The following is a 22418-nucleotide window of genomic DNA, read 5'->3' on the forward strand; positions in this document are numbered from 1 at the left end:
GTGATTAAAGGATATTCAAAGGCATAGTCTGGAGTCTGTCTGCTTATTTCTGCGCAGCAAGTTAGTGAACACTCAGCCGACGTCGCTAGAGTATAAATTATTTAAGCGTCAGATTAGGAGACATTTAGGGGTGTCAATTAGGAGACGACCCAGGTAAACTTAAGTCAGGTGCGTAGGGGAAAATCCACACACCACACATCATGTTCTCACGCAGTGAAAAAGGTACATCGCGGAGCAAAGAGGACACTGACAACGCGTGTACAGACAAGGCAGAGAAGGTTACTTTCGATATGAAACAAAGTCTCAAATTTCAAATTTTTAAAGAAATTTAAACAATAAATACCATTTTGTGGCTCTTTAATGTGTCGTGACAGATTGCTCCAGCGCCTCACTTCAAGCGGCTCGTGAACAGATCATCTCTTCCTAATAGTTAATATATAGCATCAAATAAACATAAAAAGAACATCAGAAAGAATGTGGTTTCAACCGTGGAAAGACATCAGTACACACCATTTTTCAGGTTCAAGTCCACTGACGTAATCTACTAACTCCCCTGACTGCTTTGTCGAACATAATGGCGGATTCGGCGTTATGACTGGTTAGATCACCTGTCAATCAAACTCTCTGCGAAGGGTCAATTGCGTGCTTTGCGTGGTGGGTAAAGACGCTACTGCGAGAGCTGTGAGAACAGAGTGAGACCGGCTGCATGCCACACTGGCCTCGTACATCTCACGGAGGAGCTCCATAAAAGGAGGAATGATGACAGTGAAGGATGAGAGACGACCAGGCCTGGAGCCCGTTTCAACCAAAACTTAAACTCTGTGTTGATTTACTCTGAGATGGGAAACTCAGAGTTTTTGGTTTCAGAACAGCTGAAATGAGTTAGTTCAATCAACTCCGAACTTTGCATACTTAGTATTGAGAAATGCCTTGTGAGAACACTGTGGGCAATTCGCCAAAAAAGGGATGGTACTTCACAGAACGTGACTTGATGCTGATTGGACTATATATCCAGAGGCAGAACAAACAGTTTAGAACAGTGACAGGTAGCGTAACTCTGAGCTAAATGTGAATGAATAAAATCTGTCCCTTTCACACTTTGGTGGTGCGTCACCCTATCGCCCTAATGAAGAAACCGCCCCTGCTTCTCAGCTACAATCTCGTATCGTCTGACTGCAAGTCAAGGATTCTGCTGCAAAAAGTGAAGGGAGGAGTGAGGGGGCGAGGCATGAGAGGACACTTCTGCTTCGGCTAGCGTTACAAACATCCTTCATATTTCAAATAATGTAAATGATAACATTCAGTAAATCAGAAAGCCTATTTTCAGACGTATAAGGGTCTAGTAAAAGGGTCTAGTGACGCCCCTGCTTGTGATCATCATGAGGTGTGTGACGTGTGTGTGTCCGTCCCTCAGCTGCTCTGGGTGCTGCTGGCCGCCACCATCATCGGGCTCCTGCTGCAGCGTCTGGCCGCGCGCCTCGGCGTCGTCACAGGGATGCACCTGGCCGAGGTCTGCAACCGCCATTACCCCATGGTACGTTCATCAGCAAGACCAACACACATGTGCTTCAGATGATTGCTTTCTAAGAATCTGCTCTTTAGGCATGTGACTATATCATTTTCATACCATAATAATTGCTAAAGCTTCTATCATGGTATGCAGAAATTTAAGCATTGTCCTCTTAAGATCAAGTTTAATAACCTTTTATTTAACATGCCCGGTTTCACAAACAGGGCTTAGATTAAGCCAGGATTAGGCATTAGCTCAGTTAGGACATTTAAGTAGCTTTTATAAACGTGACTTAGAAAACTTTACTGGTGTGCATCTTAAAGGGTTAGTTCACCCAAAAATGAAATTTCTCTCATTAATTACTCCCCCTCATGTCATTCCATACCCGTAAGACCTTCGTTCATCTTCAGAACACAAATTAAGATGTTTTTGATGAAATCTGTGAGGTTTCTGACCTGCATATACACAGCAGTGTCATAACCAATTTCAAGGCCCAGAAAGGTAGTAAAGACATCGTTGAAAATAGACCATGTGACTAAAGTAACTAAAATACTTTGTGTGCAAAACAAAACAAAAATAATGACTTTATTCAACAATTTCTTCACTTCCCTGCCAGTCTTTTACGCTTTTGACATAATAAACACAGTGCAGTGCTTCTTCCTTGAACCACTGCAGTCTCAACACACTCTTTGAACTAACGCTTTAAGACAAACCAATGGCACTGCATATTTTAAGATACGTCAGCGCAAGTTGCTCTTGGATAAAACAGCTCATATATGCAGTTTAGTCTGGGACTAGACTTACTGTAAGCCTTGTCTGTGAAACCGGGGGGGAAGAAATTAGAACATTAGTGCAATAAAGCAATACACAAAATAATCAAATATTTACAAAGTATACAAAAAAAGCATATAAATGTTTATGAAGTAAACATTTCAAACAGATTAAAGTGCAAAAGAACAATAATAAAGAATCAGAACATATTTAGATATCATATCTAGCATGTTTTAGTCCAGATTAAAATGTTAAAAGTGTAAACAAATGTTTGAAAATAAATATTAAGGTCAGCATATGAAACAGAATTTGCGCTGGTCTTCCCTATTCTGTCATATATCCGGCTTCTGGAACAAGAACAAATGTAGGGCGGAGCTTGATTTTGTCTGTGGGGAATTGATTGGATGATTGTGGTTTGCTATTGGTGGATCTCATGTGAGTGACAGGTTGCCCCGCCCTCATCATCAGAGTTATTTTGATTCAAGATCATTGTTACGTCCCAGGGTGTTCTAATATCACTTTATTGTGAGAAAATGCTTGTGTGCCCTGTGTTGTGCTCTGTTTCTCTTCCTCACTCTCCTTACTCAGGCTAATTACCATCAGCTGCACCTCGTTGTGAGCATGCCTGAGTCTGAGCAGAGCAGTAGAAATGGTGCACTCAGAAGATCCAATGCTGAGAAACACTTCTCTCTAGCCTTATACTGGAAATCGCCTGCGCCTGCCTTTGAGTGTTCAACTTTCATAGTGCATAACTGTATCGAGAAGCTGACGTGTATTTTTAACTGAAGTGTTGGGATGTTGTTCTGTGGTGAAGTGTTTCCTGTTCCTGTGGTGTTCAGGTGCCGCGGATCATCCTGTGGCTGATGGTGGAGCTGGCCATCATCGGCTCTGACATGCAGGAGGTCATCGGCTCCGCCATCGCCCTCAATCTGCTGTCGGTCGGCAGGTACATCATCATTATCAAACACTGTTCGACAGATCAGTCAAACTATTCAAACATTTTTAATGCAAACGGATGTGGCACCGGGATTCAATGGGAGAAATGTTCATCTAAAAGGCTCATGTTAATCTTTTCATGTCGCATCTTCATCTTCCACATGCAGAGAAGAGATCTTTACTGTTTTTAAGTGGAAGTGTTGTCTAGATTTAATGGGACGTCTGTGGCAGATATGCGAAATATATCACTGATATTATTGTGCACATTGTCTATTCATCAACACACTCTTTGTTTCATGTGTATCACTGTCATAAAGAGAGAAACAATTGGGTTGTCATCACGCTTACTAACTATGCCCACAGTGATTGGCTGATGGGGAGGAGTCTCTGTCAGCAGTTTAATCATAGAAATATTGTAGAATGAGGTATCATGTTGCCATATTCAAATAAAGGTTTTAAAATGTAGGCTAAGTGTTACTAATTAAACTAGTATATGTTCAGCTAAGTGACAATCTCAACAAATGATGTTTTATAAACGAAGTTTTTGAGGAACACGTTCATATGGTCCATCTAATCCACACCAGAGGAGGTGTGTGTGTGTGTATATATACACACAGTGGTGGTCAGAATTATTGGCACCCTTGGTAAATATGATCAAGGATGACTGTAAAAATAAATCTGCATTGTTTATCCTTTTGATCTTTAATTCATAAACTTAGCAAAAATCTAACCTTTCACTGAAGGAAAAGAATTGAAAGTGGGGGGAAAATCACATTATGAAATAAATGTTTTTCTCCAAAACACGTTGGCCACAATTATTGGCACCCCTAGAATTTTTATGAGTAAAATATCTCTGAAGTATATTCCCATTCATATTTACATTTTTCAGCACACCAGGGTGATTATGAACATGAAATTGTCCAGCCATGACTTCCTGTTCCTCAGGAGTATAAACATGAGGAAACACAAAGACCAAATTCCCTTAATCATTCATCACAATGAGTAAAACCAGAGAATATAGTTCTGATGTGCAGCAAAAGATTGTTGAGCTTCACAAAATAGAAAGTGGCTGTAAGAAAATAGCTAAAGCGTTGAAAATCCCCATTTCCACCATCAGGGCAATAATTAAGAAGTTCCAATCAACTAAAGATGTTACAAATCTGCCTGGAAGAGGGTGTGTGTCTAAATCATCCTAATGCACAGTGAGGAGGAGAGTTTGAGTGGCCAAAGACTCTCCAAGGATCACAGCTGGAGAATTGCAGAGATTAGTTGAGTCTTGAGTCTCAGAAAGCCTAAAAAAGTGATCAATCAGCACCTTCATCCCCACAAGTTGTTCGGGAGAGTTTCAAGAAAAATCCTCTGCTCTCATCCAGAAACAATCTCCAGCATATTCAGTTGTCAGACACGACTGGAACTTCAAACGGGACCGGCTTCTATGGTCAGATGAAACAAAAGAGCTTTTTGGCAGCAAACCCACCAGATGGGTTTGGTGCACACATGGATAAAAAGTACTCCATGTCCACAGTTAAATATACTGCTGGATCTTTAATGTTGTGAGCCTGTTTTTCTGCTGGAGGTCCTGAACATCTTGTTCAGATACATGGAATCATGGATTCTATCAAATACCAACAGATAAAAAAACAAATCAAAACCTGACCGCTTCTGCTAGAAATCCAAAAATGGGCCGTGGTTGGATCTTCCATCAGGACAATGATCCAAAACAAACATCAAAATCAACACAAAAATGTGTCACTGAGCACAAAATGAAGCTTCTGCCATGACCATCCCAGTCCTGACCTGAACCCTGAAGAAAATGAGTGGAGTGAACTGAAGAGAAGAAGCACCAACATGGATCTGGAATCTGAAGGATCTGGAGAGATTCTGCATGAAGGAATGGTCTCTGATCTCTTGTCAGGTGTTCTCCAAACTCATCAGGCATTATAGGAGAAGACTCAGAGCTGTTATCTTGGCAAAAGGAGGTTGCAAAAAGTATTGAATAAAAGGGTGCCAATAATTGTGGCCAACGTGTTTTGGAGAAAAACAAATGTGATTTTTTTCCCCCCACTTTCAATTAATTTCCTTCAATGAAAGGTTAGATTTTTGCTAATTTTATGAATTAAAAATCAAAAGGATAAACAATGCAGATTTATTTTTACAGTCATCTTTGATCATATTTACCAAGGGTGCCAATAATTCTGACCATGTATGTGATATATGTATATATATATATATATATATATATATATATATATACACAGCCAACTCACCTATAGTTACCTAAACAGTTTTCTGTATCCCTCTGCCACCCTGTTCCTCGCTCTCGGCTGGGGAGATGAGGAGAACTCTGGGTTTGGGCTAAATTCCAAACTCGGAGCCCTCGATCCCCATGGACAGCACGCCAAATATGCTTATTTTATATATATATATAATTTTTTCAATCATTTGCAAGTGTGATCTCATGAAAACAACTGCCACAGGTAATCAGACATCATTTATTTATTAAAGATTTATTTTTGCTGTTTTATCGTAGATTCAAATCTAAAAAAATCTATTTTTAATTGCATTTACGAAGAAAAGTTTCATTACCCAAGGCTCTATAACTATTGTCTCAATGATGTTTAGTGTCTTTGGGTGGATTGGCAGCAACATCCATTAGGATTGTTTGTGATTTTGTCTTAGTGACTCAAGAGTCCTCTTGACTACTCCTGACGTTTCACAGATTTCAGAGCTAGTTTTAGAGCTAAAATGCTTTGTGAAATACTTTTAGAGCAAAAATTTAGGACTCCTAAAATTAAGACTGACACTCCCATTATTTAAGTTTTTCTCCTAAATCGGCAAGTTAGGAGCTCCTTTTAGCCTTAAGATGTTTTGTGAATACGGCCCCTGTACTCAAGGACTCAAGTGTAGAATGAGTTAAGGGTTTATTAACAAACACACAAGACACAATGTGGCAAGGGAAGAGGTGAACACAGTCCAAACAATGGGCAGGTATGGGACACAATAGCAGGCAGGAAGCACAGCCGCTGTAGCTCAAGATGATGGTAGATGAGAGCAGGTATGGCAGAACGAGACCAGAGGATACCAACAATGGCCAAGCAGGAACTCCAAACCCAAAAGGCAATGCACTGAGTGAATAGACAAAGACTAATTATTAAAGTAAGATAAAGGAAAACTAAATACTAAAGTAAACTAAGAACTAAAGTAAAAGCTGAAACCACAAAAGGGAAAAATACTAAGTAATATGAAAGAAACTCCAGTACAAGGCAGATTGAGACAAGATTAGAATGACAAGAAAATCTATAAGTTACTTCTACAAATAACAATAGATGAAAAGTTACAAGAAAAGTATTAAGGAACAGTTGCACAAAATGCATATAGCACACAGGAAACACACACAACGAACTGGCAAAACATGAGGGAAGGAGAACACAATACAGAACATGAGGAACAGGTGAACACTCAGACTAACGAGGACTCAACAAGGACTAAACACGGGGCGTGGTAATTGGAAACGAGGCGGGACAAGAGGAGCATATGACAAACACAAACAAATACAGATCCATGTGCTCAAGCACAACACAAACAAAGACACACTGAGCAAAGACAAGATAGACAGAACTGTCAGAATGTTTGCCGTTTGAGTTCATTCAGCATGTGTAGAAATGGAGTTGATTTATTAGAGCTGATCTTGAGGAAGCTTGTTTGTTCTTCTGCAGGATTCCTCTGTGGGGTGGAGTGCTGATAACCATCATCGACACTTTTGTGTTCCTGTTTTTGGACAAGTACGGTACGTCAGCAATAAAGCAGTGTGAGAATAATGAGAGCGACCCTTGTCTTGGTTCTGATGAGAATGTCTGGTTTGATTTTCATCAGGTCTGAGGAAGCTGGAGGCGTTCTTCGGGGTCCTCATCACCATCATGGCTCTGAGCTTTGGTTTCGAGGTGCAGTAAAGCCCCAGAATGTTTTCTGTAGATCGGCTCTTTAAGCACAGCAGTGTTTGACGGTCTGTGGTTGTTTGCAGTATGTGCGTGTGGCTCCGGACCAGGGCGAGGTTCTGAAGGGCATGTTTCTGCCGTACTGCAGCGGCTGTGGACGAGAGCAGCTGGAGCAGGCCGTCGGGATTGTGGGAGCCGTTATAATGCCTCATAACATCTATCTGCATTCTGCTCTCGTTAAGGTAAGTGAACTGCACAAGACCTGATTAAATCAAATATATTGGTTTGAAGGCATAGTTCACAAAAAAATTGAGGTGAACGGATTTTTGATTACTCGAACGGTTTGGGCGTGGCATTTAAACGAATTCATGACAAGAAAAGGGAAACGGGAAGTGTGTTATAACTTCTGCATACATTGAGTGATTTGGATAAAACTTCAGCTGCATGTTTGTTGTAGGAGGCGATCACATGGATGTGACTGCTGTGAGTCAAAGTCGTAGTGAAACCAACTGGCAGCAGGAAGTGTTACTTTGAAAAATGCTTTGAAATCATCCTCTTATTTTTACCCGATTTGCTTCAAACGTCATCAGTATAATGTAAAAACAGGGCAGATGTAGACCTGTGAAAGGATTCTTGATATCTTAAATACGATTGCCATGGCAACGCATCAAACTTTAATAATCTTTTTGGATGTTTTTGAGGCTCTTGGCATGCTTCAAATTGCATGAAACTCGACACACATCAGAGCTGCCGGCCAGTAGACATGGGCAAAGACTTAGAAACGGATGTGGAGGAGGGCCTCTATAGCGCCACCTTTTAACAAAAGTGGGGGGATTAGTTTTACCTACAGTCACCAAACTCGGCACATATATTGTTCTCATCAAGCTGGACAACTTTCTAATTTACAGTCATTAACTCTAACCAACAGGAAGTTGGCTATTTTGGTTTGAATGTGGATTTTTTGTTTTGATGGTTTATATCAGGGGTGCCCAACCCTGTTCCTGGAGATCTGCCTTCCTGCAGAGTTCAGCTCCAGCCCTGCTCAACACACCTGTCTGTAATTATCAAGTGCTCCTGGAGATCTTAATTGGCTGATTCAGGTGTGTTTTATCAGGGTTGGAGCTAAACTTTGCAGGTAGGTAGATCCCCATGAACAGGGTTGGGCACCCCTGGTTTAGAGTTTAACCCTTTCATTGCTCTGTGCTTTGGCCTGCATTAAAGGATAAGAAGGTCTTGTCCTTTTATCTATAAGTTTAATGGTATTCATATTGTTAGGACTGTATTGTTGTGCATTATATATCTTACCTCATGGGATGTTGTCCTTAATTGTATAGGTCGTTAACTCTGTGATGAACTCTCACGAGATTTGGAGTGTGTCCTCACATAATGCAACAACACGTCAAGCTTTTAGTATACAGGGAGCGAACACACTGTCATGAGTCAGCGGCTGTTTGCACGCTCACTTCAAACCATTTACGAGTGGACTATACTTTTGACCGAACTATTTTTGTGGAATTTTATCTGTCTCATTGTGGAGCTTATCGTTGTTTGGGATCAGATTGCTCACCTTTGAGGATTTAAAATGGACATGGTCTGCAGGAATCTTTATCTGCTTTACCAGTGAGACTGATTTGAACTTTACATAAACATACTGGACTGAAAGACTATTACGAACACACGGGATCGTTGGTCTTTGTATGCTTTATAAATCAGGTATATACATATAGGTGCTTGAACGATTTGTGTGTTTGTAATTATTCTTCCTCCTATATTTAATTCCTTAGAAGGTCTATTAATAATCTTGAAAATTCTCAGTATTTTACGGGAAATGTTACAAGTTTGAATGACAAAATAATGGCAAGAACCAGTTTATTTGTAGCACACTGACAACATTGTTTTATATAATTAGTTTAATAATAAGATTAATAAAAATATTCTTAAAAAAATTAAGATAAATACTTCTGGACTTACAAAATTTTGAGCTGCAAACGATAACTCACTCGTTTGAAAGTAACTTATAACATCCTACGACATGATTTTCATCTAAATTTAAATAATCTCATGCATGTGGCTGTTGTGGTTCACCAGCTGCTTCAGTAAATGTGGTGTATTCAAACAATTTTGACATAGTTCTTTTACATTTACCCGCTTTAAATGCACATTGCCCGCCATGCACAGTTTCCCTAAAGCCACCGGGGTGGCAGTGGCGCCGGGGCTTAGGCCCCTCATCGCTGCTTGCAGATATATTTATTCATATTTTTTCAATCAATCTGGGCTTTTTGGGTCCCTTAACATGCTCAAAAATGTTTTAAACTTTGAACACACATTTTGGAATCCTCGGCCAAAGCTGATACACGGTCGTGGCAGGCGGCTCTATGGCGCCCCCTTGAATGGGGGCTTTATTATATTATATTATATTATATTATATTATATAATTTTTTCCCTGGTGGGGATAAAATTTATCCCCCCTCAACAGTGATCAATGCTACTTCACCAATAGACAGTATAAAATATCTAAAATAAAGATAAATATTTTTAAAATATTTAACTAATTAAAATGTTTCAACATGCAACAATAAAATCAGAACAACAATAAAATCATAAATGGACTATACTGTTAGTTACTGTCAATATTGTTCGTTTTTCAAGAGTAGCCTACTGCCGTTTTTTCCATTCAGACGTGAGTTTTGACTAATCTGACAGTCATTTAAACAGAATTTTTGAAACCCCCTAAAGACTTGATCTATATATATATATATATATATATATATATATATATGATCCATTTGAAACAATGAATCAAACAGTCAAATCCCATAATTAATGCCACTAAAAACAGTTCATAAATACACAGTATGCTTGCCTTGCGTTATGACTTTTCTGAAGCCTTTTCCCTTAACAAAACGTCTCCGTTACATTTGTAACCCTCGTTCCCTGAAGGAGGGAATGGAGACGTCACATCGGAGAAGACCAACGAATTGGGAATCTCGCCAGAGAGACCAATCTGCTTCGAGTGTAAATTGAATGATAATTCAGTTTAAAAGGTTCAAAAAGACATTTTTGTCTGATTGGTGTTTTTCCTTTGCTTCAGTCACGAGACATTGACAGAGGCAACAAGAGAGAGGTGAAGGAGGCCAACAAGTACTACTTCATCGAGTCCTCCATCGCGCTCTTCGTCTCCTTCCTCATCAATGTTTTTGTGGTGGCCGTCTTCGCCGAGGCCTTCTATGGCAAGACAAACATGGAAGTGGTGAGCACTTTCATATCTGCTTCCTGTTAGAGATATTTATTTTGGTATATTTGAATTCATGTATAAATGTATAATTGTGGTTTATCTAAGCTCTTAATTGACTCGTGTCCTTCAGGGCCAGAAGTGTAATCAGAGCGGAAGTCCTTACAGTGATCTCTTCCCAGCCAACAACGAAACACTTGAAGTCGACATCTACAAAGGGGTATGAGAGAAACACGTTTTACACTGAATTCTTTGGAATAATTTCACAATGAATACAGTAGTGTACAAAAGTGATGACCGGAGGAGAGATTTGTTTTTAATGACCCTAAAGGTTTGATTAAACCATCAAAGTACAAGGAAATTTTTTTAAATATTTGAAATATTATGGAAGAACAAAACCGTAAAGTTGGTTGAGGTATTTATCTGACAAAATAATTTGCAGAGGAAAGATAACTTAGAGCTACAGATTTATAAAGCTGACAGAAAAAAGCAAACATTGACTACAACATATTCAGTTATTAATATTTCGGTTATTAACTGTTGTTTTTGCAGTGTCCAAAAATTGTTGCACAATTTGTCATGTTTCATTGTGTTATTATCACAAGTAAAACTACTGACTTCAAGCACAACTGCACAATATGATTACAAAATCTTTAACATATTTATAACAATATTTTAATAAAGGGTGAAGATGTCAATTTTCTTTGGCCAAACATCACTTTTGCCCACTACTGTATATTCACAAAATACGACCTCTGTTTGTGATCACAAATGGTTTTCTGTCAGTCCGACAGGCCATCTTGGTATTTTTCCACGACTCCATATATCGTTTGTCTGGTATTTTGAATTTGTGCTGCACATCGTTAAATGTTCGTCACATCTAAATTTGCCAAAAAGCTGTCAAAAGCTTTATGAAATACTGTGTCGCTGTCGTGTACTGTGTCACCCTGAGGATGTCTGTGCAGCACTTTGGCATGTCATGATATGAGCTGAGGAGTTTGGTGATGGCGCCACCTGTGGGTCAAAAGTTCATATTCAATAACTCAACTTTTGGCTTTAGGCAAGACACCCCAGCTGAATAGAAAACAATTAAACTAATAGATTTATTTAAATTAAGAATTACAAAGTTTTCTGAAATATGCAAATGCACAAATTTTCAGAACATAAATCTGACCCTTGGATAAAGCCAGATTCAAAACTCTTGATTTTGTTGACATATTAGAGGTTTTTTACAGAGGGGATTTTGGATATAAATCAGAAAATACTTTAGGCATATATTCAAGTCAGGCGAATGATTTATGAACAAACCTTCAGAATATAGATATGAATAAAACTGTAAAGTGTGCCGTGTGTTACGCTGCTGAAGAGGAGATTTCTGACTCAAACTCACTGCCTTTAAAGAGTGAAACTCACAGAAGCAAATAGAGTAGCACTTAAATGTGTAGTTTGGATGTTTTCTCTCCACTAGTCTGAAACGAATGTTATGAAAAGCCCAAAATTACCAGTGCATGAATAAACAATATTTTGGCTGTAGTGTTTTGTTTTAACAACTTAAATTAAAATAATCACCACATTATTATATTCAGTCCAATATTGAGCTTTGTTTGCTCTTGAACGGTTTCTCTTGTCTTCCTGTGACTGAAGGGTGTGGTTTTGGGCTGTTTTTTTGGCCCCGCTGCGCTGTATATTTGGGCGATTGGGATCCTCGCGGCTGGACAGAGTTCAACCATGACTGGAACCTACTCTGGTCAGTTTGTGATGGAGGTACGTTCATCTACAGCTTTTATTCCTCTGTATTTGTTCATGAGGGAATGTGCATCTTTACGAGCTGTTTTTTCTCTCAGGGTTTCCTGAACCTGCGCTGGTCTCGCTTCGCTCGCGTGTTGCTGACGCGCTCCATCGCCATATTACCCACTCTTCTGGTGGCCGTCTTTCGGGACGTGCAGCATCTCACCGGCATGAACGACTTCCTGAACGTGCTGCAGAGCATACTGGTACATGTGACACACTGTAGACCCGCTGCTGAACGTGTGCAGCTCTTCTGATCTTCTGCTCTGTTTCCAACAGCTGCCGTTCGCTCTGATCCCCATCCTGACCTTCACCAGTTTGACGTCACTAATGAACGATTTTGCCAACGGACTGTGAGTATCCACACTTTATTTAACTGCAAATGGAAAAACACTTGACGAGATGGCAGGGTGTTTATATTCTGTATATAGTATTATGTATGTAGTATACAAATAGTATGTATGTATTATGTAGTACAGTATTTATTCACATTGTGATTTATTCTTATCAAAGAAGCTGGTTTAGAGTCAGAATAGAAGCAGTCACGTGGTTGTGTGTGAAAACGAAGCTTCGGGCGTCACAGATCACGTGGTTATGGCAAAACCAATCAAGCTCCAGTGCTTCACTGAGATGTTTTTTTGATACAAGCTTCGAAGCCTCGGTGACAGAGTCTGTGTTGAACGTCCCATCACTAGTTACAGTAGATGGTGCTGCAATACAGATCTGATCAACGGCTGTTCCAGTCCTGTCATGTTCTCCTGGCTCAGATGGAGTGAACTCTGTTCTGTGTTTGCAGCGCGTGGAAGATCAGTGGCGGTGTGCTCATCGTGGCGGTGTGTGCCATCAACATATACTTTGTGGTGGTGTACGTGATGGTTTTCAACAACATATATCTCTACGTCTTCTCTGTCTTAATCTCCATCGCCTACCTGTGCTTCATCGTCTATCTGGTGAGATCACACACAGCATCTGAACACTATTAGAGTCAAAACTATTTGACATCATTCACTGAAGGGCTCAGTTGTGCAGATCCTGCAGGTCAGCAGATCCCGCTAGTGTTTTCATGAAGCCTCCCTGTGCTTTGAAACTTCTGTTTACCTTCATCTATAAATACAGCAAACATTTCAGCCAAACATGTCTGTGTTAAAGTATAATGTGTTCATCCTCATGTGGGTTTAACCTGTAAACTGTCAGTGGCACTTGGTGTGGCCTAATGGTTAGAGAGTCAGACTTGTAACCTGAAGGTCGTGGGTTCGAGTGTCAGTACTGGCAGGAAATGTATGTGAGTATGGAGTGAATGAACAGAGCTCTCTTCCACTCTCATTACCCACAACTGAGGAGCCCTTGAGCAAGACATCGAACCCCCAATCACTCCCCGGGCGCCGCAGCAAAAACGGCTGCCCACTGTTCACGGTGTGTGTGTGTGTGTGTGTGTGTGTGTGCACTTGGATGGGTGAAATGCAGATCACAAATACTGAGTATGGGACACCATAGCTACACATCACTTTACTTTCATTCAATTCCACTTTTCCCCTATCACATATTTTACTAATAATCATAAAATAGGTATCATTCAAACAGTGAAATCAATGAAATCATTCATACACTAAAAATTCATCCTGTGAAAATAGTTTTGAAATTGGACAAACCATGGAAACGGTACTTTAAAACTTTAGCGGGCTTTAGACAACTTTAGACAAATTAATGTGCGAGCGTGCATGTTGTGAATTAGTTGTACATTTTCGGTGAGCAGTTCTCCTGTGCTTATTATAGATACACAGTTATTAGTGGATGAGAGGCATTGTTATGCGTGCTCTTCTGTCAGATGATACTTGTTTCACTCTCCTCAGGTCTGGCGCTGTCTGATCGCTCTCGGCATCCATTGTCTGGATTGCAGAGGCTCGGTTCAGTTCCCGCCAGCCGCTCTCGTCAATGAACAGCCAGAGTTCGATTCCTGATGTAACGTCTGGACTGACTCATGATGATTGTTTCCTGTCTAATCTTCAGGAAAACTTTTAACCTTTTGGACGTCTTCCAATCCTATCATATTTGGTATTAAAATGATCCTCTCTTTTTGCCTTAATGAGTAATGTAAAGCTTATGATAAAATGCATTGTATTATTTTTACCATCCTTTGGGGTAAAAACTGTACCAGTCTGACACCACAACAAAACATTCAGCATTAAACTTCAAGGTGGTGTATTTTGGACTTGAATTTGTCAGCATGTACAGTGTGATTAATGTATATCAGGTTTATCAGGATACAAATGCATATGGATCATGTCTTGCAAACATGAATACATCACAGCCATTCTTCAATTTTAATTGTTTTTCATGTTTCAAAGCATGGAATGTGTTTAAAACAGAAAATACCTCACAACATATTGTGTGCAAACAGACAAGATTGTGCAGTAATTGTACAGCAATTTTTGGCTTTTTGGATTTTTGGCTTTTAGTATGAATATGTTAGCCTTAAGGTTATCTAAAACAATGCACTGCAAAATAATGACAAAATTTGCATTAAGAAGATATAAGCATTCAAAAGTCACCTTTATTTATATAGCGATTTTTACAATGCAGATACAGTGATAACTGGTGTGTAATTTTGGCTGCACAGCAGCTCTTAAAGAAAACGGTGTCATTATCCAGCTGAAATAAATACAGTATTGATTCATTCCGATGTAAGAATCAATAGTTATTAATTTAATTTATCTATATCAGCACTGGAGTAAACAGTGATGTCATCATCCAGCTCAGTTCAGTTCGCATGCAATGGTGTCAATGCAGGAGATTAAAACACTGTTTAATATCAAGTGTCCCCAACTAAGCAAGCCAAAGGCGACAGCGGCAAGGAACCCAAACTCCAACAGGTGACATCAGGTGACAAACAGGTGACAAAAATGGAGGAAAAAACCTTGGGAGAAACCAGGCTCAGTTCGCTCTGGCCAACAGCGAACAGTGCATGATTATGATTCAGGTAGCTATCATAAGTCCGTTGGGATCACAACAGTCAAAATATTTAATCCAGTTCCATGTGGTCGAGGATCGTATTCATCACGCCGATATGGATGGTTTGTTGAGGAACTGTGTCGTGGCTGTCGTGTCGATGAGGCCCTCACAGGGGATGATCTAGTTGACTCAATCTCTGCTGATACTTCAGGGCTGTGTTGTGGTCGTGTCAAGGCGCAGGTCCTCCATCTCACCTGGATACGGCCCGGATCCGGCTGACTACGGTACACCTCGGGATAAACAGAGAGACTAATATTAGCGTAGATGCCATTCTTCTTCTGATGTAACGAGTACATCAGGTGTTATAGGAAGTGTTCCCGGTTCCGGCTGACCTAATTTATGCAGCCTAACAATCCTTTAATGGATGTGAAAACATAAATTGATAATGTGTTATGTGTATGCCAGGTTAAAGAGATGCGTTTTTAGTCTAGATTTAAACTGACAGAGTGTGTCTGCTTCCCGAACAATGCTAGGAAGATTGTTCCAGAGTTTAGGCACTAAATAGGAAAAGGATCTACCGCCTGCAGTCAATTATGGTCATACTTTCTAGTTCTAGTAAGAACTCTAGCTGCTGCATTTTGTACGAGCTGTAGTTTATTTATCAGGCGAGCAGAACTACCCAACCACCCAGTAGAGCGTTACAGTAATCTAGCCTTGAGGTCATGAACGCATGAACTAACTGTTCTGCATTTGTCATTGAGAGCATACTATATATATAGACAAAAACAACTGAAACATAAAGATGATCCAGTTTTATTGGTGCTTTTTGAACACTATATTTAATAAAATTATTAAAACATGAATATGCAAATAAAAACTTCAAAATGTTAAAAAAAAAACTAGAACAGTATTTCAGTGACACCAGAACAACTGTTTATAATTGAAATGTAAATGTTAAATGGTACAACTATAATATTAATGCCATTACACAGTAAATTGCACTTTTAAACATTTTGTAATTAAAAAAGTAACAGAATCTGACCTGTAGAATTATATGCAAAATAAATCAAAGGCCAGTTAAATATATAATTTCAGTTTTTTAGAAATGTGTTTGTAATAGATATTTGTAATAAAATTTTAAGCCTTGCAATGTGACATGCAACAGATTTAATGACCTTTTAATTAACAGTGTGGAACACTTTGACACAGAGGATTCAAAGCTTATAAATATATATAAAAAAAACGAATCATCTCACAGTGAAGCTGGATCACAGCTTTGCCCCGTCCAAATACCCACACTTATCCCCATCCCCAAATACCCATGTCTTAAAAATGCCAAAGTGCAGTACCCTTAATGCACACTAAACCCACACTATCTCAAATACCGCTTCGGCATTATTCAAGGCTAAGCGTATCCCATCATGCATTACGTTCAGGAACTCAAGAGTTCTATACACACTTGCAGTCTTCATACCTACTTGAACACTTGGGCCAAATACAGCAAATATGTCATGTAAGTAGACAAGTGGTCAAGTGCAAAGACTGCAAGTGTGGGTATTTGGACAGGGAAACTATTTCCCAAAATCCAATGCGGAGAGGACGCGAGTTACTTTACAGCTTTCTTATTTCTGTTTAACATTTATTTCATGCTAGTTCTAGTTTTTCTGGGGTTTTTACCTTTTTTTTTATCATCACTTGAATAAAACAATAAAATATAGAGAGACAATATATTAAATTTATTGTATTTAAATTAAATTAATAAATTAAATGTATTAATTTTTAAATTAAATGTAATTATATAAATATTATTAAAATATATTATTTAGGCAGTAACTAAATTTAATGTGTTTTACTGACAGCCAGGTGGTTTAATAATTTGTGGCATTGTTAACTCACAAAACTGTAAGAGAGGATAGTGTAATAAACCCAGCCGCCACTAGGGGGCACTGGTCAGCTTGCACTTACGCTGCCACCACCTTTAATTGTAACCCGGTAAGGTCCGGGCGAGCACTCGATGCACACTCACGAGCAGATTTACCAACAGAGAATATTAACAACAATAGCAGCCTTGTGGCACTGTCACGCTTTGGTATCCTGATTACATACACTGCTTATTTCATTTAATTCTACAGTGCACATACTTTAAAGAGGAAACCCAAACTTCACAGCAACCAATAAATAGTGTAAGATATTGGCATGCTGGGTGAGGCCATCGTAAATGACATGTTAAAGCGTAAATTACGCGATAAGATGCAATTACGTGTTTACAGGTCAGTTTCACACATTTTGGCCCTGTTGGCCTTCCATATAGGTGAGCACACCTGTGAACAATAAATAATTGTAGAATGGTTTTAAAAAGAGGGAGGGGAAGGACGTTTTGTTAACAACACTTCTGAGCTGTGCTGGAGCCTGTAGGGTTCACGGGAGAAAAGGGGCTCGTTTTGTGGCGTTCGTGGCTGGCTAGCCGAAGGAAATTATGTCTAGTAATATTCCAGAGTGCTGAGAATGACACGTGACATTACAACACTAAAGAGAGATGAACATGAGGGAAAAAAGCAGAATAGGGACACTTTAAAGTTAAACGCTTTCAAATGAATCTCTGTGCTGTTTATATTGTTAGATCACACAGTCTTAATGTCGACCTAGACCCGACTAAAAACCCCGGATAGAGCGGCTGTGTGAATGTGGCCTGTTCCCTGTGGATGAGGCTCATCGTGTCGGAGACGCTGTAGAAGCACAGAGTTCCTGCACTCGGATCCACATACACTCCTATTCTAGAGCAGCTGGAGGAAACCGGCACTGGAATGTCTAAACTATAGTGCCAGCATAAATATCCGGAGGGAGAGCAGGACAAACACCAGGACTGATCGTTACGTCCAAACACGCACTGAGGACCCGTTCCTTTCCTGCAGATGCTCTTATAGGACACTGATATATAGACGCTCCCGCTCCACTCCAGCTCCCAGTAGCTGCGTCCACACACACTCTCTCGGCACAACACCTGCAGCTCACAGTCAAACCGGTCTGGATGAGGAGCGTACGGCTGGATTGTGTCCCCGGATGTGATCACGGTGTTCCCCTCAGACAGACGCAGACGTTTATTCACTGTGTTCAGATCCAGAGTGAATCGACGGAAATCTAATGGAGACAAAACATATCGTCTGTTAATGGATCACTGACGAATAAGGTTCTTAAAAGTGTAAAAAATATAATGGTTTTATGTTAAAAGTGTTAACAATGAGATTATGTGGTTTTTATAATCAATTAACACTACTTTTGTCATTTTTTACAAGATGGACAAAATTTGTCACCAAAAAAGTCATTCGGTTTAACTAAAATTTTGGTTTTACCAAATGACGATATTTTCAAACAATGCTAACAGGCTGATATCTAGCTAGCTAGCAAAAGGACAATAAAACATTTTATATTTAGTACAAGTTTTTAAAATATTGCAATATTTTCCATGTTTTATAGCGGTTGTACCGAATGACCTGATGTTTCGGGACATGCGTATGAACAAGTGAAAACATGAATTTTTCAAATAGTTAAGAGAGAGTTTGTTACTTTGCTTCATGACCATGTGGTCCTTTGCAGGTGTCTGAATGATGTCACATCCTGTCACATGATACTGACCACATGACTTGATCCAAAACGGGCTCTTTATATTGGTTACTCCGAATGACATCAATGAAATTAATTTTTCCAGACATTCTTTCTCATAACAAAGCAACGACTTCTACACATAATTTTAATACCATTTTGCACTATGTTGATATATGATGTTATAAAATCATGCCAGAATAAAAAATATATACATTTATTACATTTTAAGATATTTTAATCACAAATGAGGCCTTTGGACGGTTAAACCGAATGACCTTTTGACACTTCAAAATCTTTAAAATACCTTTATATGTAGCAAAATATAATTAAAACCTTTTGAAGAGATCTAGTTGTACTACCTTACATACTTTGGATGTCATATCTTTGTTTTTTATTATTATTAAGGCCTTTGGACATCTGTCAGATCAAGCTGGGGTACATTTTGGCGGCCTTTAGGGACTGTGAATTGAAATTTCAACTTTTTTTTGATAATTATTGACTATCAGACTCCAGAGAATCTCGCTGCACTGGTTTGGTTCCGATCGGGCCAAATACCTAGGACTAGTTCACAAAAGTAGGTTTTTCAAATATCCAAAATGCCTGAAAATTCCGACATGCATTTTGTCCGTCTTGAGCCAATGATTCCAATGATATAAGACACTTGAGCCTGTGCCTAACAATTTAGGAGTTATGAGCCATTTTGTACTTTTGACCGCTGTAGCGCCCCCGTCAGGCCGATCAGGGCGAGCCTTGGTGATGCAATGGGTTTGTAAAAGGTGTTTTTATGAGTGTTTGGCCTGAGTTTTGGTGCATTTACACTGTTCTGACCAGCAGGGGTCACCAGCGTGTGGTGTTTTGAACGCTTAGAAACAGTGAATCATTTTGCAAAGCAATTGATTTGAAGATTTGAAAAGCTTCGTTTCTCCCATCACTGGATCTTCTCTGACCTTATGAGACTCCAGCGCTTCTCTCAGCTCCTCGCGCTCCTTCTCTTTCTCCTGGATTCTCTGCTGGAAGCTTCTCTTTGTCTCATCCAAGTGTCTCTGTAGTAAAAAAAAAACAGATAACAATGAATCTTATAAATCAATTGGATTTGGAAAGAGTGAATGCACATTAAATGATCACTTTATCCACTTTAACCTTTTAAAATCGGCATTAAACAGAAGTTGAGCTGGTCTTTTTTTCACTATTGTGTCGTATATCTGAGTGAAACGCTTCTCAAACAAGAACAAATGTAGGGCGGGGCTTGATTTTGTCTGTGGGGAATTTATTGGATGGTTGTGGTTTGCTATTGGTGGATCTCATGTGAGTGACAGGTTGCCCCGCCCTCATCATCAGAGAAGAGAAGAGATGCTGCAAGAGGGAGGAGAAGATATTCTGATTCAAGATTATGAGACACATGGATTTAACACAATAATGATGTGCACCCATAAATAATAAACACTCTAATATTCCATAAAAAAACGAGTCAGTTTTGGTTTCATGGGGACTTTAATAAGGATCTTCACACCTGTTTGTCAGTCCTCTCTGCTGCAGCTGACACGACGTCATGAAGTTTGTGCTCGTCCATCATACACACGTAACACACACACTGCTGGTCGGTACGGCAGTAAACCTCCAGCATTTTATGGTGTCGAGGGCAGATCATCTGCTGCAGTCGTCCAGTGGCCTCCATCAGGCTGTGTGTGTTTCTTTTGAAGAGGCTCTGGTGCTGCTGCAGGTGTGTTTGACAGTAAGAGCTCAGACACTCCAGACAGGACTTGACGGCTCTGTCTCTGACGTCAGTGCAGACGTCACACAGCACGTCTCCAGCTCCACCGGCCGCAGCTCGCGCTTCAGTCTTCTGCAGTTTCTCCACCATCCCAGCCAGAATGGTGTTCCTGCTGAGAGCAGGTCTCGAGCTGAAGCTCTGTCTGCACTGAGGGCAGCTGTAGACTCTCGTCTGATCCTCCTGATCCCAGCAGTCTGTAATGCAGCTCATGCAGTAACTGTGTCCACAGGGAATGGCCACTGGATCCTTCAGGAGATCCAGACACACTGGACACATCAACTCGTCCTGAGAAATACTGGCTTCTGCCATTTTACGGCCTCAAACTGACCAACAATGACGTCAGTTCCGTGTTCCAGTCCACTGCGTCAGTCAGTAGAGGGCGCTCACACACCGCTGGACCAGCTGCTGTTGCCTGATTGGCTGAGCAGAATGGGCTGATGGTCTTTTTCCCTAACTTGAAGAAAATGCTTCACACAGTCAAATCAATCAAAGTAGGACATGTCAATAACAAAATATATTCACTATTCACTATTTATTTGCTAGTAAATCTTTTGCTCCCTTAGTTTGGCGTTAAAAAGTTACCTCAGACTGACCTCAAGTTACTGATCCACTCAGACATACGGGTCATTCTACAGAACTGGTTCAAAGTCAGAGTTGGAAATTTTTTTCCCACAAATTTTGTATGTATGCAAATTGTATAATATCCATGGTACACATTTCTAGTAACTGTACAGTTAATTCTCATATTGTATTTTCAGAAAGTTCTGGAATATTTTTCCTCTCCTCAAATTTGTCACTACCGAAACACAATAAAAAATCATTTAATAAGAAGGGTCACATTGACCTATTAAGATTTTGTTCACATCTACCTTGTAAATATATTTTTTTATTATTTTTTAAAAACGTTTTCACAGGTAAATCAATAACAATTACAATTTTAACAATATTTCAAGTGTAATTTATGAGATTTGCTGTATTTTGAATCCAATCTTTCTTTGTAAAAGTCATAAAGTTTATCATACTGATTTCAAAGTGAAGGATTCATTAGTTTGAATAAACATTGAACCAAACACTATAATAACATCTTAGTTGATCATTCAAAATACTTTATTTTTGACAAATATCCATGTTTCGGTCGTGACTGCACATTTACGGTAGTGACAGTAATGTGTTGGTAGTGACCACATCACGTTACAGGATTTAACTCGCATACTAAAACATTAAAATACTAATGATTTGCATAACTGTAATAAAAATTGTGTTTATTTCCCCCAAATAAATGATAGTGTTCCCTTTTGTCACTACCAAAACAATCACGACCGAAACATGTGGTGAAGTTTCGGTAGTGACAATTTTAGACTCTTTTGAGCCGCTCAAAGATGCTAATCAGCACATGGTTAGCTAGCACAGTTCTGAACAGTTGTACACACATAAAAACTACATTTTATGGAATAACACCCAAAAAAGTTTGCTTAATTGCAGAAAAAGGTGTTTGTTAGTGACGTTCTTAAAGTTCCACACAGATTTTCAGACTTCTGAACACATTTAATGATGGAGCTATCTACTGTGAAAGAGAGGCTAAGAGAGGGAGGGACACAGGAATATTTCCTGGTCAGAAATGTAGAAGTGTGTTAAAATCAGTCTCAGACAATGAAAAACACACACTGTTTCAGTAGTGACATGAACATGAGGGACACGTTTGTTTTACATAAAGTTTCATGATTTAAAAATTAAATATAAAATAATATTTTTTTTAACCTCACTTCTTAAAAACAACAATGGAAAAAATTGCAAATAATATTTCAATATCATTTTCACAAGTTGAAATGAAGGGTTAGGGTTCAGGGACAGACTCCTCTCAACTGAAAGTACCCAATAAATGATGATTTTATATATATTAAGCTTCCTGATATTTTAAATATT

The 22418-nt window shown here is 39.3% G+C and overlaps 2 protein-coding genes across 5 annotated transcripts in view; one reads left to right on the plus strand and one right to left on the minus strand.

Annotated features, from left to right (window-relative positions):
* LOC127522954 (natural resistance-associated macrophage protein 2-like) overlaps positions 1–14846 on the plus strand; it is a 30107-nt gene extending 15261 nt beyond the window's left edge. For all 4 annotated transcript variants that reach the window (XM_051913341.1, XM_051913340.1, XM_051913343.1 and 1 more), the window contains 12 exons: positions 1415–1534; positions 3121–3227; positions 6934–7004; positions 7091–7158; positions 7239–7394; positions 10244–10402; positions 10518–10604; positions 12029–12148; positions 12229–12378; positions 12452–12525; positions 12969–13122; positions 14023–14846. In XM_051913341.1, the coding sequence (XP_051769301.1) occupies positions 1415–1534; positions 3121–3227; positions 6934–7004; positions 7091–7158; positions 7239–7394; positions 10244–10402; positions 10518–10604; positions 12029–12148; positions 12229–12378; positions 12452–12525; positions 12969–13122; positions 14023–14130 (1374 nt within the window). In that variant the 3' untranslated portion in view covers positions 14131–14846. The remainder of the gene's footprint in view (positions 1–1414; positions 1535–3120; positions 3228–6933; positions 7005–7090; positions 7159–7238; positions 7395–10243; positions 10403–10517; positions 10605–12028; positions 12149–12228; positions 12379–12451; positions 12526–12968; positions 13123–14022) is intronic.
* On the minus strand, positions 14704–22300 carry LOC127522966 (E3 ubiquitin/ISG15 ligase TRIM25-like). The gene is made up of 3 exons (XM_051913365.1): positions 20235–22300; positions 19672–19767; positions 14704–18259 (listed from the first exon to the last, which is right to left on the minus strand). The coding sequence occupies exons 1-3, from the start codon at positions 20802–20804 to the stop codon at positions 18233–18235; spliced, it is 693 nt and encodes a 230-aa protein (XP_051769325.1). The 5' UTR covers positions 20805–22300; the 3' UTR covers positions 14704–18232.
* Between the last annotated feature and the right edge of the window lie 118 nt (positions 22301–22418).

This window comes from Ctenopharyngodon idella, chromosome 11, assembly GCF_019924925.1.
Source record: "Ctenopharyngodon idella isolate HZGC_01 chromosome 11, HZGC01, whole genome shotgun sequence".
NCBI lineage: Eukaryota > Metazoa > Chordata > Actinopteri > Cypriniformes > Xenocyprididae > Ctenopharyngodon > Ctenopharyngodon idella.

What these genes read in the sequence shown, in the direction of transcription:
- LOC127522966 (XM_051913365.1), bottom strand. Translation starts at nt 20,804, where the DNA reads ATGGCAGAAGCCAGTATTTCTCAGGACGAGTTGATGTGTCCAGTGTGT. An exon ending in CAGAGAGGACTGACAAACAG is followed by an intron (nt 19,768 to 20,234) that starts GTGTGAAGATCC and finishes TTTTTACTACAG; the next exon opens with AGACACTTGGATGAGACAAA. An exon ending in AAGCGCTGGAGTCTCATAAG is followed by an intron (nt 18,260 to 19,671) that starts GTCAGAGAAGAT and finishes TGTCTCCATTAG; the next exon opens with ATTTCCGTCGATTCACTCTG.